We start from the raw sequence: 20,463 nt of genomic DNA, 5'->3' as shown, positions 1-20,463 counted from the left end.
TTAAATGCAGTCAAGCTAAATGTTTAAGGCATTTTTGGTCCATCAGGGCCAGCTTGAAATAGGTTACAGTAGGTACCACATTGAACAAACCCCATTCCAGTCTAATAGGGTTGCCCACATGGACAGGTCCTAGAGATTGGTGTGTTTTTAGTTCCTGTGTTAGGGTTTTGACTGCCTCTTCCTTTTCTGAATTCAATTCCTATGGGTTTTCCCTTTCGAAAAAGTGAGTAGGGCCGTTAGCGGAGCTGCGTCGGCATTTAGGCACCGATAATCAATTGTCGGTCGCCATCTCCTGTCAGGTGATGGGCATGGCCAGACTGTTGCGTTGTACGGGCCGTGCGTTCTGGAAATAATGTGCCGCTTTCCTCAATGTGCTATGACTTCAGAAATGAGCTCTGGAGCGTGTGCAGAGAAGGGCAAGGAACCCGGTGCAGTGTCTGGAGAAGCCTGATGAGGAGCGGCTTAGAGACCTGGGGTTGTTTATTCTGGAGAAGAGGATGCTGAAGGGGAGACCTGATTGCTGTCTCAAACTACCTGCAAGGAGGTTGTAGTGAGGTGTGTGTTGGTCTCTTCTCCCGAGTAACTAGCGATAGGAGGAGAGGAAATGTTCTCGTCTAGTCTCATGTTGCGTTATGGGAGGATTAAATTGGATCTGAGGAAAAAAGATCTTTACTGAAAGAGTAGTAAATCATTAGAAGCCGCCCAGGGAAGTCGTGGAGTCTTTTCCAACCTTACTGATTCCATTTGATCCGCTTCTCCCCTCCTCCTCTCCTTTTCCTCTCTTCTTCTCCTCTCTTCTCCTCTTCTGAATTGCAGTTTGTGGCGCAGCAGAGAACGGGTTCTCGGGACATCAGGAATCCTCGAATCGGTGTGTGCAGGGGCTGTACGCACTACACACACTGTAGCCTTTCAATTTCTGTTGGGGTCGGGAACAGCATTGCAAACGAAGGACCAGACCCTGCTGTCCGACAGGCACCAGGTTCGCCCGTTCAAAGCATCAAAACCCCAGATATTTGCCTTGTCATCTTTAACTGTACGCGAGTAGGTGACACGCGCTTCTCGCCCAGGAGCTGTAAATTACTGGTTCTGGTTTGTCGAGTAACACTTGTTCGGTTACTGTGGTGACTTTAACTCTCTACTGCCCGGGTTTCATACCCAGTTTGTCGGCATCCTCTCGTGTTAATGTTCAAAGCTGTGCTCCCGTATGTGTTAGAACTTTCCTGTTAGAGGAATGTGACAGGTCGTAATTTTCCTCGTCAGAGTCAGCAGGACCACCCCAAGTATCACCATGCGTATCGTCTGGGGACACCATGAGTTCCCTAGTTTGTATGGGGTTAGGAGATGCGGGGTCCGCGTGAGCATCGTCTCGATCTTTTCTTCCAACTTTTGTGCTTTCTCCTTTTCCTCCCGTCTCTGCTTCTGCAGCTGCTCAGTTTTCAAAGACAGGGTGAATTCCACTGCCTTTCTGCCTTCTATTTCCTCCTGTAGGTCTCGCTCCCTCTTCTTATACGTTGTCCTGACAGGTAGCTTCAAGAAACACTCCTAACATTTCACAAGTTCTGCCTTCCTTTATTCCAGCTTTAGTTGAACCTCAGTTAACTGGTTTTCTATTGCTTCCCGGTTCTGCCAAATATTACAAGCCCAGATGTGGTTGGATACTTTGGTTTTGTGAGTGTTTGATGACTTTGCTTGTTATCCTGCCAACTCTGCCAATTTGTGGCGGCTGAAATATTTCACACGGTTAGGATTAAGCATGAATTTAAGATTTGTACATGGTGTGAGAGAAATCCAAGGTGAATGTAGCAGCTTCATAGAGTGATTCAATAGATTAAAACATGGATGTAATGACAGATTCGAGAAGATTCACACTACCTTGTTACAGCCGATCCTAAATCAATATATCTGTAGATCTGTATGAAGACAGAACACACGAAAAGGGGCAAATATTTGGAGTCAATGTAATATATACAGACAGAGGACACCGCCTCTGGAGTTCCACGTTTCCTCCTTTTCTCTGTCTAGGTGGAGAGGTGGGTAGGGCAGACGAGCCTATAGGTAACAGGTCCCTCTTCTTTCTCGAGTGTGACTGCTGCCAGTGCATTGGCGTTCCTCAACGGGCGAGAACCGAGCCTCGAGAAGTCCAACTAAGCCCTGGCCTCTGGGCGACTTTGCCGGCAGACGGTCCTGAAACCCCTTCGGTCTAAGGAGGCGGTGCCTGTTAGGCGTCCCGAGCTAGGGAAGGTGCTGCTTAGAGCTTGCGGCGGTGCAGGAGAGCTCGGTGGGTGGCGGTTTATAGGGTGCAAGGGCTTTTGCCAGGTCGTTTAGCAAAGCAGAGCGGGCACGAGTGCAGGAGCGCTCCGCAGGTGTCATCCCTCGGGCAAGAGGGAAGGCAGGCCTGGGAGCACGGCCTCTCCTCCCGTTCATCCGCCGAACAGGGCGGCCGAGCCTTGCCGGGAGGTGCCCCGGTGCCCAGGCTGAGATGAGCGAGGAGCTGCAGGGCCAAGCGGCGCTGTTAACGGAGCTGTTACCCCGCAGGGCTCTCGGCGCTCCTGCCCTCTCCGGCGAGGTGCGCGCGCGTTCTGCCGCGGAGCCCCCAAACGTGTGCGGACGGGGCCGTGGGCGGGGGCTATCCGGCACCGCGGGCGGCGGGAGGATGCGGGCGGCGGGAGGATGCGGGCGGCGGGAGGATGCGGGCGCAGTCCCGCAGAAGGCCGCAGGGTGGCGATCCAAGCCAAGGCGATGACGAGCGCCTGTGGGCGAGGAGGAGTTCGACCTCAGCCTAGCCCAGAGCAGCGCAGCCGGGCAGCGGCGGCGAGCGGCACTCCGAGCCATCCACTGGAGGGGCACGGCGGCCGCGCTCCGGGCCGACAGCCGGACTCGGTGAGAGAGACGGAACGAGGGAGGGCGCAGGCCCACCGCCTCGTTGCAGGACGCCACTTGCCGCGGAGGACTGCGCGAGCGATCCGCGAAACGGAGGCTGGCCGCCGCCCCGCCATGGCGATCGCAAGGCAAGTGCTGTGTCTCTGTGCTTTCCTCTCCCTGCCGCACGCTCGCTGCGAGCCCCTCCGCTACTCCGTAGCCGAGGAGGGGGAGAGCGGCTCCGTGGTCGGCAACGTGGCGGAGGACGCGGGGCTGGCGCCGGCGCAGCTCTCGGCTCGCGGCGCCCGCCTGGCGTCGGAGGACGGCCGGCAGCCCTTTCGCTTAGAGCGTGGCACCGGCCGCCTCGTCGTGGCGGAGAGGCTGGACCGGGAGCAGCTGTGCGGGCAGGCCGCCACCTGCACGCTCGCCTTCGAGCTGCTGCTGGCCAACCCGCTGCAGTTCTTTCGGGTCGAGGTGGCCCTGCAGGACGTCAACGACCACTCGCCCGTTTTCCCGGAGGAACGAGTCACTCTGAGGATCCCGGAAAGGAGCGACCCGGGCTCGCGTTTCCCGTTGGAAGGGGCTCGGGACCTGGATGTGGGCAGCAACAGCATCCAGGCGTACAGCATTGCTCCTGAGAACGAGCACTTCCGCGTTTCCTTTGGGAGTCAGAGTGAGGATGATAAGTATGTGGAACTGGTCTTGGAAAAGCCCCTAGACAGAGAGGAGCAGGCAGAGCTGGATTTCAGTCTCATTGCAGTGGATGGAGGCTCTCCACCCAGGAGTGGGACCACTGAAATCCACGTTGTCGTTCTAGATGTAAATGACAATGCTCCTATCTTCACACAGGAACTGTACGTTGGTCAAGTTTTGGAAAATGCGCCAGAGGGCTCTGTGGTTCTGCGTGTGGTGGCATCCGATCGAGATGTGGGAGTGAACGGGGACATCTCGTATCAGTTCAGCCAAGGGGTGGGCCAGAGCTACTCAGCATTTGCGATTGACCCCATGAGTGGTGAAATTAAACTCACAAAGCCTCTGGACTTTGAGGAGGCAGAGAAACACAAGCTGGGTGTGCAGGCCGTAGATGGTGGGGGCCTGTCAGCGATGTGCAAGGTGGTGGTGGAGGTGGTGGATGTGAATGACAATGCACCAGAGCTGGTGGTCAGTTCCTTCAGCAGCCCCCTTCCTGAGAATGCGTTACCTGGGACAGTGGTGGCCCTCTTTACAGTCAGGGACCGGGATGCTGGTGCCAACGGGAAGGTCTCCTGTGCCCTTGAGGACCAGCTGTCGTTCTCCTTGCGGCCAGCCTATAAGAATTACTATGAGCTGGTGACCATGAGCACGCTGGACCGTGAGGAGACAGCCCAGTACACTGTCACCATCACAGCAGCAGACGCTGGGTCACCTCCTCTCACAATGACCCAGACCTTCACGGTGGACATCTCCGACATCAATGACAATGTGCCTGTCTTCAACCAGACATCGTACACCATGTACGTGCGTGAGAACAACGTCCCCACAATGCTGGTTGGAGCTGTGACTGCCTCGGATGCTGACGAGGGGCCCAATGCCAAGGTGACCTATTCCCTGGCACTGGCCCACCCTGCAGAGCGGCCTCCTTGCTCCTGCATCTCTGTGAACTCTGAGAACGGGCACGTGTTTGTGCTGCGGCCTCTGGACTACGAGCAAGTGAGGCAGATAGAGGTCTTGGTGTTGGCCTCTGACATGGGGTCTCCTCCCCTCAGTTCCAACGTCACTGTCCGTCTTGTCGTGGTGGATGAAAATGACAATGCACCACTGGTGCTGTACCCGTCACAGGAGAGCAGCCCACCATCCAGCGAGCTGGTGCCCCTTTCAGCTGAGGCCGGGTATCTCATCACCAAAGTGGTGGCTGTTGATGCTGACTCAGGGCAGAACTCCTGGCTCTCGTACCACCTGCTGAAGGCCACCGACCCCGGTCTGTTTGTGGTGGGTAGCCAAAGCGGGGAGCTGCGTCTGAGGAGGCCAGTGACGGAGAGAGATGCTGTGAAGCAGAAGCTTGTTGTCCTGGTGCGAGACAATGGGCAGCCACCACAGTCAGCCACCGTGGCCCTGAGCGCACTCCTGCTGAATGACTTCTCAGATGTACGCCTCCCGCAAAACAGCCTGGTCGTGGAGGATGAGGGTGGCTCCCTGACAACCTATTTAATTGTTTCGTTGGTCTTCATCTCACTCCTCTTCCTTGCATCCATGGTAGCCTTCACCACTTTCCAGGTGTGCAAGAGAAAAGAGCTAAAAAGGGAGCACATGCTTTATGGCACCAGCCACTTGCAGAGCAGCCTGGCGGATGCAGCCACTGCGGGTACCCTGCCCCATGGCTATTGCTACGAGGTCAGCCTCACAACGGGCTCGGGCAAGAGTGAGTTCAAATTCCTGAAGCCCATCCTCCCCAGCCTGCCACCACAGCACTGTACCCCAGGTGAGGCTATCAACGATGAACGGGAGTTCCCCCGTGGCCCTATCACTGCAGAGGACATGGCACCAGAGAACCCAGGGAGGCTCTCTTCAGAACAGTTCAATAGTCTTTCCTTTAACTAGCATGGAGTCAGCACAGCCAGAGGCTTCATTCCTCGTGATAGGAAGGGATCTGGCCTGCAACATGTGGCAATGATTCCTCCAGAATAAATCTGCATTTGTAATTGGCATCACTGATTCCTCTCCTTTAAAAAATCAACCAAACTTATGAAACTAAACTCTTCTTCATGCAGGAAATAATGTTTCAGGTCTGTTACAGCCATTTCTGAAAAACTTGAGAGCTCTCTTAGTTCCAGCATCCATGGCTAATTTCTCATATACTTGCCCTCAGGCAAGACCATGGACCTCTTATTCTGTACTCTACAAACTCATTCTTATTCTGTACAATAGCAAGTTTGGGCTGACAAATTGCATGCTCACTGACATGCCCATAGCCCTCCTTCCGCATCCAGAAAAGCATGGAAGCTGTGAGTATTGTGTTACCATGTGGTGCAAGTACTGGTCTCTCTCTTGTCTGAATTCTGGATGTGTCTGACTGAGATGTGTGGGCTCAGTGTGTTTTGCCTTCTGTTCAATAATACTACTACTCCTCTTTGAATTGTGTTTGTGCACTGTGCTGCCTCTTCCTCTGGAGGAGAACTGTCGCCCCATATTTATAAGTGATAATTTGAATGAAGGCACTGTGTCATGGAATATTTGGAAAGCCTCATGCCGTGTTGTGCTGCAGTGACAAAGTGTACCATTGTGAACTGGGATGCCCTTGTGTGTCAAAATGGAATAAAGAGACCACCTGAATGCCTTGTGCAGAGACAATCTTTGTAGAGATGTTCTTTCTGGGAAAGCTCTGCCAAAGTTTTCACAGGGCTGGCAGTCTTTTTGTTCCTTTTGCACCTTGTCTTCAAAGCTGTGGGGTGAGGGCAGCAATCTCTGCAACTCTCCCAACAGCTCCATCTGCAGAAGGCAACTGTGAGGTGTTTGAATGCCAGGAGGTGGGCAATTGGTGGGTGAGAACTTCTGGCAGGAAGAGGATTGACTGTCAGGAAATGCAGAGGACTACAGCCATCCCTTCCACAAAAAAAAAAAGAACCCAATAAAAGAATAAGTTCCGAGGACAGGCTGGCTTAGTGGTGGTGACCAGAAGAGAAGAAGATTATGTCTGGTTTTTTTTTTTTCCCATTTCTTCCAGCAGTTGATTTAGGTCCTCATGCTGCACCAGTTTTCTCACCAATGTCAGGTTCATTCCAGTAGGGGTAGGCAATGTGTTTTGTTATAATGTTGTCCTGGTTGTGGCTAGGATAGAGTTAATTTTCCCCTGATCTGGGAGAGGAGCTGGATCTGGTGGCACCTGTGTGTGGGGGACACAGCTGGCATAGTTTCCAAATTAGCCAACAGCTGGGATAAGTTTTCCCAAATGAGCCCAAAGGCTCTTCCACACCCTGTGATGCCAGGCTCAGTGTATAAGTGAGGAGGGTGCTGAGGGGAGCTTCCTGCTACTTGGGAGGAAGCTGGGCATTATGGTCTGCTGTGAGCTATTGTACTGTTGTTATATGATGTAAAATAATTAAGCAGTGTAATTTTAGAACAATACGATTTTTGAAAGTGGTAGAATGACCAGGCAGTTTTTGCTGTCTATGTAACTGCAGTCACATAGGCTATACTTCATTTGTAATCAATTAATCCTTAGAGAGAACTGTTAGTTTTAGGATTGAGGAAAATTTATTGTTCTGTTTTTTAAAAGTTAGCCTAGCCTATGTGGGATGATTAAGAGGTATGGTAGAAGAAAGGTACGCCTCGATCGTGGAGCATAAAGCAGGCCCTCAGCCAGTATTTTGGAAATAGAGAAGATCAAGGAACACCATGACCTGTTGTCAAGACCATAGATGGAGATGTTTAATGGAAGTTCAACCAGTGGATTTGAGGAGGGTGTGCTCTGACTGCCCTTGTGACCACCAGACGACCATCGAGGCAAAAGACCGAGCATGCAGAAATGGGTGGGGAATATTATAATAACTTCTAGGAAAACTAATGACTGTGTATCAATATTAGAGAAACTGTTGGTGATTGTGTATAAAATTACTGAATATATTCCTTCTGGATTTTGAGAGAAGCATGCATGCTCTTTGGATGGATCCCGTGTGCATCTGGCACCGCAATAAAGAATGCCTGCTTGTTAATGCTACATTGGTGTTAAGCAGTTTCATTCCTGATTTTGGTGACACTGTAAATCACGTGCTGAAGTATTTTCTGTTATTTGGTTTGGTTGTTTTCTATCTGTGTTTTCTTTTCATTTGTTGTTCTACTAAATGTTTTGTATCTAAACCCATGTGTTTTGCCGTCTTTACTTTAGCAATTCTCCTTCCTGCTTCACTGCACGGTGGCACAGTTTGCCTTTTCTTTTCTTTTCTTTTCTTTTTTTTTTTTTTTTTTTTTTGGGCCCATAGTCTCTGTTTGATGGGACAGAGTATAGTTTCATTGTAATTTAATCCCAGCACAATGATTGGGCGTATGGTTTATATCAAAACTTTGTGTATTGTTAGAACAAAAGCTGTGGCTTTACTGTCGGTGGGGTCATAGGTAAAATTGATTAGATGTCACCAGGATTGGAATTCTCTTTCAAATTTGGTTGCGTTATCCCAAAGTTTATCTTCCAAATTTCAGTGGGCAAGGTGTTTGCTTCACCTTCTCTGACAATTGCTCTTACAGTAGATTGCACAGTAGATTGTTTAACTGCTCGGACAAAGACAGAAGTCCTGTTTCCCTCTCGGAATATCTCTGTTCTGTCTCTTTAAATGCAGTCAAGCTAAATGTTTAAGGCGTTTTTGGTCCATCAGGGCCAGCTTGAAATAGGTTACAGTAGGTACCACGTTGAACAAACCCCATTCCAGTCTAATAGGGTTGCCCACATGGACAGGTCCTGGAGATTGGTGTGTTTTTAGTTCCTGTGTTAGGGTTTTGACTGCCTCTTCCTTTTCTGAATTCAATTCCTGTGGGTTTCCCTTTCGAAAAAGTGAGTAGGGCCGTTAGCGGAGCTGCGTCGGCATTTAGGCACCGATAATCAATTGTCGGTCGCCATCTCCTGTCAGGTGATGGGCATGGCCAGACTGTTGCGTTGTACGGGCAATGCTTTCTGGAAATAATGTGCCGCTTTCCTCAATGTGCTATGACTTCAGAAATGAGCTCTGGAGCGTGTGCAGTGAAGGGCAAGGAACCCAGTGAAGGGTCTGGAGAAGCAGCCTGATGAGGAGCGGCTTAGAGACCTGGGGTTGTTTATTCTGGAGAAGAGGATGCTGAGGGGAGACCCGATTGCTGTCTCCAACTACCTACACGGAGGCTGTAGTGAGGTGTGTGTTGGTCTCTTCTCCCAAGTAACTAGCGATAGGAGGAGAGGAAATGGTCTCATGTTGCGTCAGGGGAGGATTAGATTGGATCTGAGGAAAATTTAGTGAAAGAGTAGTGAAGCATTGGAAGAAGCTGCCTGGGGAAGTGACGGAGTCGCCATCCCTGGAGGTGTTCAACAAACATGTAGACGTGGCACTTGAGGAGATGGTTTGGTAGGCATGGTGGTGTTGATTTGAGGGTTGGACTGTGGACTGTGGTTGACCATCTTAGAGGTCTTTTCCAACCTTACCGATTCGATTTGATCCACTTCTCCCCTCCTCCTCTCCTTTTCCTCTCTTTTTCTCCTCTCTTCTCCTCTTTTCAATTGCATTTCCTGGTGCAGTAGTGATGGGAACGACACGCGCTTCTCGCCCGGGAGCCGTAGATTACCTGTTACGGTTTGGCAAATAACACTTGTTCGGTTACTGCAGTGAATTTAACTGTCTGCCGCCCGGGTTTCACTCCCAGTTTCTCGGCATCCTCTTGTGTTACTGTTGACATTTGTGCTCCCGTATCTGTTAGAACTTTCCCGTATCTGTTAGAATTTTCTCCTCAGAGGAATCGGAAGGGAACGAGGGGTCATCATTTCCCCCATCAGAGTCAGCGGGACCAGCCCAAGTATCACCATGCGTTTCGTCTGGGGACACCATGAGTTCCCTAGTTTGTATGGGGTTAGGAGATGCGGGGTCCGCGTGAGCATCGTCTCGATCTTTTCTTCCAACTTTTGTGCTTTCTCGTTTTCCTCTCCTCTCTGCTTCTGCAGCTGCTCAGTTTTCAAAGACAGGGTGAATTCAGCTGCCTTTCTGCCTTCTATTTCCTCCTGTAGGTCTTGCTTCCTCTTCTTATGCTTCTCCTATCCTCTCAGGCAGCTCCTAGGCACACTCCAAATATTTCACAAATTCTACCTACCTTTTTTTCCAACTTCAGTTGATCCTCACTTAACTGGTTTCCTATCTCTTCCCATTTCTGCCTAATATTACAAGCCCAGTCTTCTGGGAAGGTGGGAATTGGTTGAATACCTTGATTTTGTGAGTGTTTGATGACTTTGCTTGTCATCCTGCCGATTCTGCCAACTTGTGGCGGCTGAAATATTTCACACGGTTAGGATTGAGCAGGAATTTAAGAGTTATTAATGGTGTCAGGGCAATCCAAGCTGAAAGTAGCAACACCTGATCATTAGCAATTTAGCGCTTAATTAGGTGATTCAGTAGAATATGTCGTGATTAAAACCGCAACATAATTACAGATTCGAGAAGAGGATTCACACCAACTTACAATCCTAAGACAAAATATATGTAGAAGATGTAGAAACACAGAATAGAGGAAGAGAGGCAAATATTTTGATCCAATGAAAGAGAGAGAGAGAGAGGACACAGGCTGCAGTTCCAAGTTTCCTCTTTTTCTCTTTCCAGGTGGAGAAGTAGGTAGCGGAGACTGGTCTATATGTCAAAGATCTTTCTCGAGTGTAGCTGCTGCCATTGCATCAGCATTCCTCTACGGGCTAAAACCGAGCCTTGAGAGGTCCAACTTCACTCTGGCCTTTGGGCAAGCTTGCCGGCAGACGGTTCTGAAACCCCTTCGGTCTAAGGTGGCCGTGGCTGCGAGGCGTCCCGAGCGAGGGGGATGCTGCTGAGAGCCCGCGGCGATGCAGGAGAGCTGGGTTGGTGGGGGGCCGAGGTAATTGGCTTTTGCCAGGTCGTTTAGCAAAGCAGCGTTGGTGCGATTGCAGGAGCGCTACGCAGGTATCAGCCCGCGGGCGAAAGGGAAGGGGGGCACGGCCCCTCCTTCCATTCATCCGCCGCACTGGGCGGCCGAACCCCGCCGGGAGGCGCCTCCGCGTCCGGTCCCCAGGCTGAGATGCGCCAGGAGCTGCAGGGGCGAGCCGCGCTGTTAACGGAGCTGTTACCCCGCAGGGCTCTCGGCGCTCCTGCCCTCTCCGGCGCTGTGCGTGAAAAGGGGTCCCCAGGCGTGTGCTCACGGGGCCGGGGACCGGGGCCAGCCGGCAGCGCAGGCAACGGGAGGATGCGGGCGCAGTCCCGCCGCGAGCCGCAGGGTGGCGATCCAGGCCAAGGCGGAGCGAAGCGGCTGCGGGCGAGGAGGAGTTCGAGCTCCACCTAGCCCAGCACAGCCCAGCCGGGCAGCCGCAGCGAGCGGTAGCCCGGGCCATCCGCTGCCGCGCCACGGCGGCCGCGTTCCAAGCAACGAGCCGGACTCGGTGAGACAGGCCAAGCGAGGGAGAGGGCCCGCCTGCCGCGCTGCTGCCGGGCGCCACTTGCCGCGGAGGACTGCGCGGGCAATCCGCGAGACGGAGGCTGGCCACCGCCCCGCCATGGCGATCGCAAGGCAAGTGCTGTGTCTCTGTGCTTTCCTCTCCCTGCCGCACGCTCGCTGCGAGCCCCTCCGCTACTTCGTAGCCGAGGAGGGGGAGAGCGGCTCCGTGGTCGGCAACGTGGCGGAGGACGCGGGGCTGGCGCTGGCGCAGCTCTCGGCTCGCGGCGCCCGCCTGGCGTCGGAGGACGGCCGGCAGCCCTTTCGCTTAGAGCGCGGCCGCGGCCGCCTCGTCGTGGCGGAGAGGCTGGACCGGGAGCAGCTGTGCGGGCAGGCCGCCACCTGCACGCTCGCCTTCGAGCTGCTGCTGGCCAACCCGCTGCAGTTCTTTCGGGTCGAGGTGGCCCTGCAGGACGTCAACGACCACTCGCCCGTTTTCCCGGAGGAACGAGTCACTCTGAGCATCCCGGAAACGAGCAACGTTGGCTCGCGTTTCCCGTTGGAAGGGGCTCAGGACCTGGATGCGGGCAGCAACAGCATCCAGGCGTACAGCATTGCTCCTGAGAACGAGCACTTCAGCGTCTCCTTTGGGAGTCGGGTTAAGGGCAAGAAATATGTGGAACTGGTCTTGGAAAAGCCTCTAGACAGAGAGGAGCAGGCAGAGCTGGATTTCAGTCTCATTGCAGTGGATGGAGGCTCTCCACCCCGAAGTGGGACCACCCAAATCCACATTGTCGTTCTAGATGTAAATGACAATGCTCCCATCTTCACACAGGAACTGTACGTTGGTCGGGTTTTGGAAAATGCGCCGGAGGGCTCTGTGGTTCTGCGTGTGGTGGCATCTGATCGGGATATGGGAGTGAATGGGGACATCTCATATCAGTTCAGCCAAGGGGTGGGCCAGAGCTATTCAGCATTCGAAATTGAATCCACGAGTGGTGAAATTAAACTCTCAAAGCCTCTGGACTTTGAGGAGGCAGAGAATCATGAGCTCAGTGTGCGGGCCAGAGATGGTGGGGGCCTGTCAGCGATGTGCAAGGTGGTGGTGGAGGTGGTGGATGTGAATGACAATGCACCAGAGCTGGTGGTCAGTTCCTTCAGCAGCCCCATTCCTGAGAATACATTACCTGGAACAGTGGTTGCCCTCTTCACAGTCAGGGACCGGGATGCTGGTGCTAATGGGAAGGTCTCCTGTGCCCTTGAGGACCAGCTGTCGTTCTCCTTGCGGCCAGCCTATAAGAATTACTATGAGCTGGTGACTGTGAGCACACTGGACCGTGAGGAGACAGCCCAGTACATTGTCACTGTCACAGCAGCAGACGCTGGGTCACCTCCTCTCACAATGACCCAGACCTTTACAGTGGACATCTCCGACGTCAATGACAATGTGCCTGTCTTCAACCAGACATCGTACACCATGTACGTGCGTGAGAACAACGTCCCCACAGTGCTGGTTGGAGCTGTGACTGCCTCGGATGCTGACGAGGGGCCCAATGCCAAGGTGACCTATTCCCTGGCACAGGCCCACCCTGCAGAGCGGCCTCCTTGCTCCTGCATCTCTGTGAACTCTGAGAACGGGCACGTGTTTGTGCTGCGGCCTCTGGACTACGAGCAAGTGAGGCAGATAGAGGTCTTGGTGTTGGCCTCTGACATGGGGTCTCCTCCCCTCAGTTCCAACATCACTGTCCGTCTTGTCGTGGTGGATGAAAATGACAATGCGCCACTGGTGCTGTACCCGTCACAGGAGAGCAGCCCACCATCCAGCGAGCTGGTGCCCCTTTCAGCTGAGGCCGGGTATCTCATCACCAAAGTGGTGGCTGTTGATGCTGACTCAGGGCAGAACTCGTGGCTCTCGTACCACCTGCTGAAGGCCACTGACCCCGGTCTGTTTGTGGTGGGTAGCCAAAGCGGGGAGCTGCGTCTGAGGAGGCCAGTGACGGAGAGAGATGCTGTGAAGCAGAAGCTTGTTGTCCTGGTGCGAGACAACGGGCAGCCACCACAGTCAGCCACCGTGGCCCTGAGCGCACTCCTGCTGAATGACTTCTCAGATGTACGCCTCCCGCAAAACAGCCTGGTCATGGAGGATGAGGGTGGCTCCCTGACAACCTATTTAATTGTTTCATTGGTCTTCATCTCACTCCTCTTCCTTGCATCCATGGTAGCCTTCACCACTTTCCAGGTGTGCAAGAGGAAAGAGCTGAAAAGCAAGCACATGCTTTATGGCACCAGCCACTTGCAGAGCAGCTTGGCAGATGCAGCCACTGCGGGTACCCTGCCCCATGGCTATTGCTACGAGGTCAGCCTCACAACGGGCTCGGGCAAGAGTGAGTTCAAATTCCTGAAGCCCATCCTCCCCAGCCTGCCACCACAGCACTGTGCCCCAGGTGAGGGTATCGACGATGAACGGGATTTCCGCTGTAGCCCTATCACTGCAGAGAACATGGCAGCAGATAACCCAGGGAGGCTCTCTTCAGAACAGTTCAATAGTCTTTCCTTTAACTAGCATGGAGTCAGCACAGCCAGAGTCTTCATGCCTCATGATAGAAAGTGATCTGGCCTGCAACATGTGGCAACAGTTCCTCCAGAATAAATCTGCATTTGTAAATGGCATCACCAATTTCCTTCAAATTCTAAGTCGTAAGAAAAGAAAACAAGTAAATGAAACGCTCCCTCACTCAGTAAATAATCTTATAATATTTTATTAAATACCTCAAGAGTTTCATTAGCTCTGGAGTCCCTGGCTAAGTTCTACTCTCACTTGCCCTCCAGCAAGACCGTGAACCTCTTATTCTGTACTGTCTGTATTTCATTTGCAAGGTGAAGCAGTCAAATTGCATACTCGCTGAAATGCCCGTAGCTCTCCTTCCAGGTCAGTAAATCATGGAAGTTGTGAGTACTGTGTTACTGTGTGGTGCAAGCACAAGGCTCGCTCTTTTCTGGGTTCTGGGTGTCTCTGACTGAGATGTGTGGGCTCAGTGTGTTTTGCGCTCTGGTCACTATGTTGTCTGTGCAGAGATCTTTTTTTTTTTTGGCTCATATGAGGGGGTTGGGCAGGCTGTGTCCTTGGGATTGCTTTGAAAATGTAGCAGCACTAATGGTGTTGGGACAGACTGTAACAAAATTGTGAAACCATGTTCATTGTCTTTGGGTTGGTTATATGAAAACTCCACAATTTTCTCCAAAGGACTTTGTTTGAAGGTAGCATGAAGATGAAGATGGAAAATGGACGTTGAGTTTGGTGTCATCTTTGTTTTTCCTGACTTCAGATACTTCTTGATTCGAGTGGAAAGCTGCTCTGCTAGGGTTTTCTGGGTTTGTGTTAGAGCATTTGCATTCTCCTTTTTACCCTTTCTCCTTCTACTCTGCAAATTGTCTTTGAGCAATGGCCTGCCTCTTTCTCTAGAGGAGGACTGTCACCCCATATATAATAAGCGATAATTTGAATGAAGACACTGTGTCATGTAATATTTGGAATGCCTCATACTGTGTTTTGCTGCAGTGATACAGTGTACCATTGTAAACTGGGATGCCCTTGTGTGTCAAAGTGAAATAAAGAGACCACTTGTGTGGAGACAGTGTTTGTAGAGATGTTCTTTCTGGGAAAGCTCTCCCAAAATTTTCACAAGGTTGAGAGTTTTTCGCTCATTTTGTCCCTTGCCTACAAAGCAGTAAGGTAGAGGAAGGGACCTTTCCAAGTCTCCCAGCAGCTCCAGCTGCAGAAAGCAACTGTGAAGTGTTCGAGGACAAAGTTTTTTGGTTCTAAATGTTTTAGTGGATGGATAAAACAAAGACTGCATACATATTCCTTTGGGGAGTTATATGCGGGAGCCCCAGGAGACAGGCAATTGGTGGTTGAAAACTTCTACCAGGGAGAGGGTTCACCTCTCAGGAAATGAAGAGAACTGCTGCTGTCCCTTCCACAAATGCTCCAATAAACCGTAAGTGCTGAGGACAGGGTCCTTTAGTGATGCTGACTAGAAGACCGTTGTACATCAATGATTGAGTGATCCACAGTCCAATTAATGTGGGAAGGCACAGTCCTGTGGTGTGCTGTGCTCTGCTATCCTGTGTTGTGCTGCCTCAGTCCTCCTCAGAGAGGATAAACTCTGACAGCTCATTGTAACCGAGGAGCCTTCATGCAACTCCCACTTGCTACTGATAAGAACCTGCAAGCAAGAAGTCCACATAGGAACATCTTTTACAGTGACAGTAAAAATAATTAGTAGAATTGCCTTATTGCAGGAAGGTCCTATAATGTCTTGTTACTGGGGTCTACATGACATAATGTAAGTGGCTGGATTCCTGTGTGAGGATTATCTGCTCACTGTTCTCCACGTCTAAAGGGACCTAAGATTATCTATGCTCATCTCTTTCCAATAATCTGAGCTATAACCGACAGAGTTGTGAATGACATCTGTTGTAGTTTAGCCCTGACTCCTTATTCCATACCATCTACATCATGCCCAGATCCTACACTTTCCAGTTAATCATCAACTTTTTCTTTTTAATATACATACACACAGATGTAACTCCCTTAGTCTATGGCCCATCCCTCCAAAATGTCTGTTAAGTTTATCCAGTCCATAATTTTGGGCTCCTTCCATCGTAACAGTCTGTCAGTGTAGGACAGACAATGCAATGTTTGCTCAGGTAGTGTATCCGGTGCAAGTGACTTAGCATGTTCATGGTCTACAGACTGAAGATCTGTTGCTGAGTGCTAGTAGCAAAAGCCAGTTCTGGTTCCATCACTGCTGCATTTTTCTGTTTTATCAAAGTTCATTCTTTGTTGATCTAGGTGATTTTTTACTATAATACTTTTGATACAATATAAGTCTCTCAGGGTGGGGAGCAGGAGGAAGCAAAGAGCCAGCTAGGTAGCAGCCAACTTTCTGCCAGAGACTCCAGGTAGGGCCATTCTCCCAGCTGCAGTGTAGAGCACATTTTTTTTACCTCTTCCCCTGTCTGGCCTGGCCCAAGGGCTACCACATGAACAATTTCTTGTTCAATTTGTTCAAAGGTTTGCTGTTGTTCAGGGCCCTATTTAAAATAATTCTTCTTTTGGGTTATTTTATACAGAGGGCATAGAATCATAGAATCATAGAATGGTTAGGGTTGGAAGGGACCTTCAAAGGTCATCTAGTCCAACCCCCCAGAAAGGAGCAGGGACATCCTCAACTAGATCAGGTTGCTCAGAGCCTCATCCAGCCTGGCCTTGAACGTTTCCAGGGATGCGGCTTCCACCACCGCTCCGGGCAACCTGTTCCAGTGTTCTACAACCCTCATTGTAAAAAAAATTTTTTCCTAATATCCAATCTAAATCTACCCCCCTCTATTTTAAAACCATTACTCCTTGTCCTATGGCAACAGGCCCTACTAAACAGCCTCTCCTCATCTTTCTTGTAGGCCCCCTTGAGGTACTGGAAGACCGCTATCAGGTCTCCCTGGAGCCTCCTCTTCTCCAGGCTGAACAGCCCCAACTCTCTCAGCCTGTCCTCACAGGAAAGGTGCTCCAGCCCTTTTATCATCTTCGTGGCCCTCCTCTGGACCTTCTCCAACTGGTCCACATCCTTCTGATGTTGGGGGCTCCAGAACTGGACACAGTACTCCAGGTGGGGTCTCACCAGAGCAGAGTAGAGGGGGAGAATCACCTCCCCGGACCTGCTGGCCACACTTCTCTTGATGCAACCCAGGATGCGGTTGGCCTTCTGGGCTGCAAGGGCACATTGCCTGCTCATGTTAAGCTTCTCATTCACCAGCACTCCCAAGTCCTTCTCCTCAGGGCTGCTCTCAATCCATTCTCCGCCCAGCCTGTGTTTGTGCCTGGGATTGCCATGACCCAGGTGCAGGACCTTGCCCTTGGCCTGGTTGAACTTCATGAGGTTGGCACGGGCCCACCACTCCAGCCTGTCAAGGTCCCTCTGGATGCCATCCCTCCCTTCCAGCATGTTGACGGCACCACACAACTTGGTGTCATCGGCGAACTTGCTGAGGGTGCACTCTATCCCACTGTCCATGTCGCTGACAAAGATGTTGAACAGGGCCGGGCCCAACACAGACCCCTGAGGGATCCCACTCGTGACCGGTCTCCACATGGACATTGAGCCATTAACCACCACTCTCTGAGTGCGGCCATCCAGCCAACTCCTTATCCACCGAGTGGTGGGTCCATCAAAACCATGTCTCTCTAGTTTAGAGAGAAGGATGTTGTGCAGGAACAATCAGGAAAAACGCACAAGACCATGATTGTGTGGAATAAAAATGGTAAGTGGCATCATGACGTACAATTGGTAGAAGGTTCAACCCAAACTGTAGAACTTGCAGTGGTGGTACGAGCTTTGTATAAGTGGAAAGATTAATCCCTCAATATTGTCTCTGAATCTGCCTATGTGGTCAATGTAATACAATGCGCTGAATGGGCAATGTTAAAGGAAATTAATAATCCTTTGTTGTATGATCAGTTTCAACAGATATTGTCGGTATTACATGTGCGGGATCATCCTTACCTTATTGTACATCTGAGAGCTCACACTTCACTTCCAATACTTGACACAGAAGGTAACACAAGAGCAGATGCTCTCACTAATGCAGCCCTCTTTGCAAACACGCTCATGCAAGCTAAGCTATCCCATGAATTTTATCACCAAAACTCTACAGCCCTTCAAAGAGTATTTAAGCTGACACGGGAACAAACTTGGGCAATTGTGCGTTCCTATAGCAGTTACCAAAACACAATTATGCCATCTTTATATGGGGTTAATCTGCCCGGTTTGTGCTTTCAAGAATTATGGCAATATGATATAACTCATGTCCCGTCATTGGGCCAACACAAATATGTACATATAACTACTGATACCCATTCCAGCTTATTGTTTGCTCATACAGGAGAACGTGCTAAAGATGTTTGCCGACATTGGACATCAGTGTTTGCTTTCATGGGGGTTCCCATTATCTATAAAAACAGATAATGGGCCAGCGTATGCTTCTCACACAGTCCAAATCTTCCTTGCTCTTTGGGGCATCGAGCGTGTTACTGGTATCCCACCCCACTGGACGGGCAGTCATTGAATGTGCCCATGGTACACTTAAAAATATGCTGTTAAAATAAAAATAAATAAATAAATAATTTTAAAAAAAATTTAAAAAAAGGGGAAATAGAAGGAAAATCTACAAACAAAAAGTTAGCAAAAGCAATGTATGTGCTCAATTTTCTAAATCATTGGAGTGACAATTCTTCCCCAATACAGAAACATTTTGGATCATCTACTGTACATGAGGCCATCCGAGGGCAAGCTTCAGTGATGGTTAAGAATCTGGAAACAGGTAATTGGGAAGGACCATTCCCTCTTATAACGTGGGGAAAGGATATGCTTGTGTCTCTACAGGAGCAGTGAACAAGTGGATCCCTGCACAATGGGTACGACCAGTGTTCCAAGCCACCTTGCGTTCTTCAGATTATTAAACAAGCTGTGTGGCAGCCCCATGGACATCGGTCATGGAGGGAACAAACGTGTGGGTAACTATGGCTGGTGCCACAGGGCAGGGCGCCATTTGTCTGTCTGTGTCATCTGCAAGTGACCCTTTCAGAACATGCTTGGTCAATCTGCCAGATAATGGTAGGACGGCAACTCTGTGTAAAACAACAGCAGCTGCGAGTGCTGAATGCTGAAGTACAAGAGATGGAACTTTTGGGATCAGTAAAGATGGACTTCTGTCTATTTTTTTTAACTTTTCAAGAGCTAATGTTTCTAGAGGGGTAATGATTGTAAATGCTTTAAGATCTATACACTGCAACGATTCAGCATGGTATAATCATGCAAGCACTAACACATCAAAATCCAGACAGCATAAAGGACCTAAATGAAATACACATAGCTTTGAATCTGATTGCCAAGATAATACAGAGTTTTGGAAACCAAGTAAAATTATTGCTGCTTCAATCTTTGCACCTGATGTGGCAAGTGCCTAGGCGTTAACTACGCTAAATAAATTGGGCTGGTGGCTTGCTAAGAAAGCACATGCAACTGTATCGGTACTATCAACACTGCTAACTGATATAGATTCTATACGCTATGCTACTTTACAAAACAGAACCGCTGTTAGCCTGCAGAGCAGATATTTGACAGGCCTTGCGCTGGCCACGCATGCAGCAACATCTAGTCAGTACTCTTCCACTGAATCTGCTGAGGGTATAAACAGAGGTGGCTCAGAGCGGAGGAGAAAGAAGGGACCCAGAGCACACTCTATTAACAACAGGGGACGCCCTGAAGCTGCTGCGCCTGCCTCCCTTCTCTGCTCTGACCCCACTGATCATCATCCTCTTGCTCAGCGGTGTCTTTGGTGTAGTGGGGTTGGTAATAGAATAGATCAGCAATAGATTTTTTATTATTAGCACAAAATCATGGTTGTCAGGATTTTGATGGGCTTTCCTGCATGAATCTGTCTGATCATTCGGAATCTATTCACAAAAGCATTGAAAACTTGCAAAAGGAGTACAAAAACTGCAACAAAGTGATGGTTTTGATATATTCAGAAATCCTTTTGGTGGATTGATATAAGCTTATTACAAATAGCTGTAGGATGCCTATTCATTCTTTTTTATATATGTATTTTGATCTATATTCCGTGTGTTAAAATGTGTGCAAACTTTAATAGATAAAGCGTTGAAACAAGCCTCTTCTCATAAACAAAGAAGGGGGAGATGTGGTATTTCGCTGAGCCAGTATGGTATCAGTGAAAGCACACTGACCTTGGGAAAGGAATGCAATCACGCTCGCAGAAAGAAAGCCATGGAATGAGAAGGGAAGGTTTAACATACGAAACATTATTAGCAGAATTTATGGCTTGTTTCAACAGAGGCCTGCAAAAAAACTAGTCACTGGTCTTGTAGATAAGAAAGTTACTGGAGTTTTATATCTATAATGGTAGAAGAATGCTATAATAGAAAATTACTAGAAGATAGTGAAACTTAGTTTTGCTTAGCAATCATGAATATGTATAATGTATGATGACAGAAGTCTGGATTGTTCAAAAACAAAAAGGGGAATTTGTTGGATATCTGGAGAATCGGGGACACTTAGTGAACAACCCAGACCGAATGAAATTGCTATGTTTGGGAGCAGTAGGCTTCAAGGATATTGCGGAGGCCGCCTGTGAGAAAGTTATGAAGCCGCCCGTGAGAAAGTTATGAAGCTTCCTGTGAGAAAGTAATGAAGCAACCTTGAGAAGAAGGAAAACAGCTGGTATACATGACTGAAAACAGAACATGAAGCAGGATGCAGGCGGAGAGGACCGTGCGCGTGAACAAAGAGACTTAACGAATCATATTTTAGTTTTAGCTAGGAGCACGTGCATGATATAGTTAACCAATTAGTAAAGAGCTTGAGCATGATACGGAACTAGAAGGGCTATATTAACCGGGATGTATCAACAATAAATTGGCATTTG

At 49.9% G+C, this 20,463-nt stretch overlaps 2 protein-coding genes across 2 annotated transcripts; both read left to right on the top strand.

The window, feature by feature from the left end:
- The first annotated feature begins 2,949 nt into the window (after positions 1-2,949).
- Positions 2,950-7,552, top strand: LOC147598949 (protocadherin beta-15-like). The gene has a single exon (XM_086759253.1). It carries the CDS (start codon positions 2,995-2,997, stop codon positions 5,434-5,436), a length of 2,442 nt encoding a protein of 813 aa, XP_086615379.1. The 5' UTR covers positions 2,950-2,994; the 3' UTR covers positions 5,437-7,552.
- Positions 7,553-9,377: 1,825 nt separating this feature from the next.
- On the top strand, positions 9,378-13,659 carry LOC147598948 (protocadherin beta-15-like). Its single transcript, XM_086759223.1, has 2 exons — positions 9,378-9,411; positions 10,665-13,659. The coding sequence occupies exons 1-2, from the start codon at positions 9,378-9,380 to the stop codon at positions 13,520-13,522; spliced, it is 2,892 nt and encodes a 963-aa protein (XP_086615349.1). The 3' UTR covers positions 13,523-13,659.
- The last annotated feature ends 6,804 nt before the right edge of the window (positions 13,660-20,463 follow it).

Source organism: Chlamydotis macqueenii, chromosome 14 (assembly GCF_036417535.1).
Source record: "Chlamydotis macqueenii isolate bChlMac1 chromosome 14, bChlMac1.mat, whole genome shotgun sequence".
Lineage (NCBI taxonomy): Eukaryota > Metazoa > Chordata > Aves > Otidiformes > Otididae > Chlamydotis > Chlamydotis macqueenii.
This window is presented reverse-complemented; position numbering and strand designations above follow the sequence as displayed.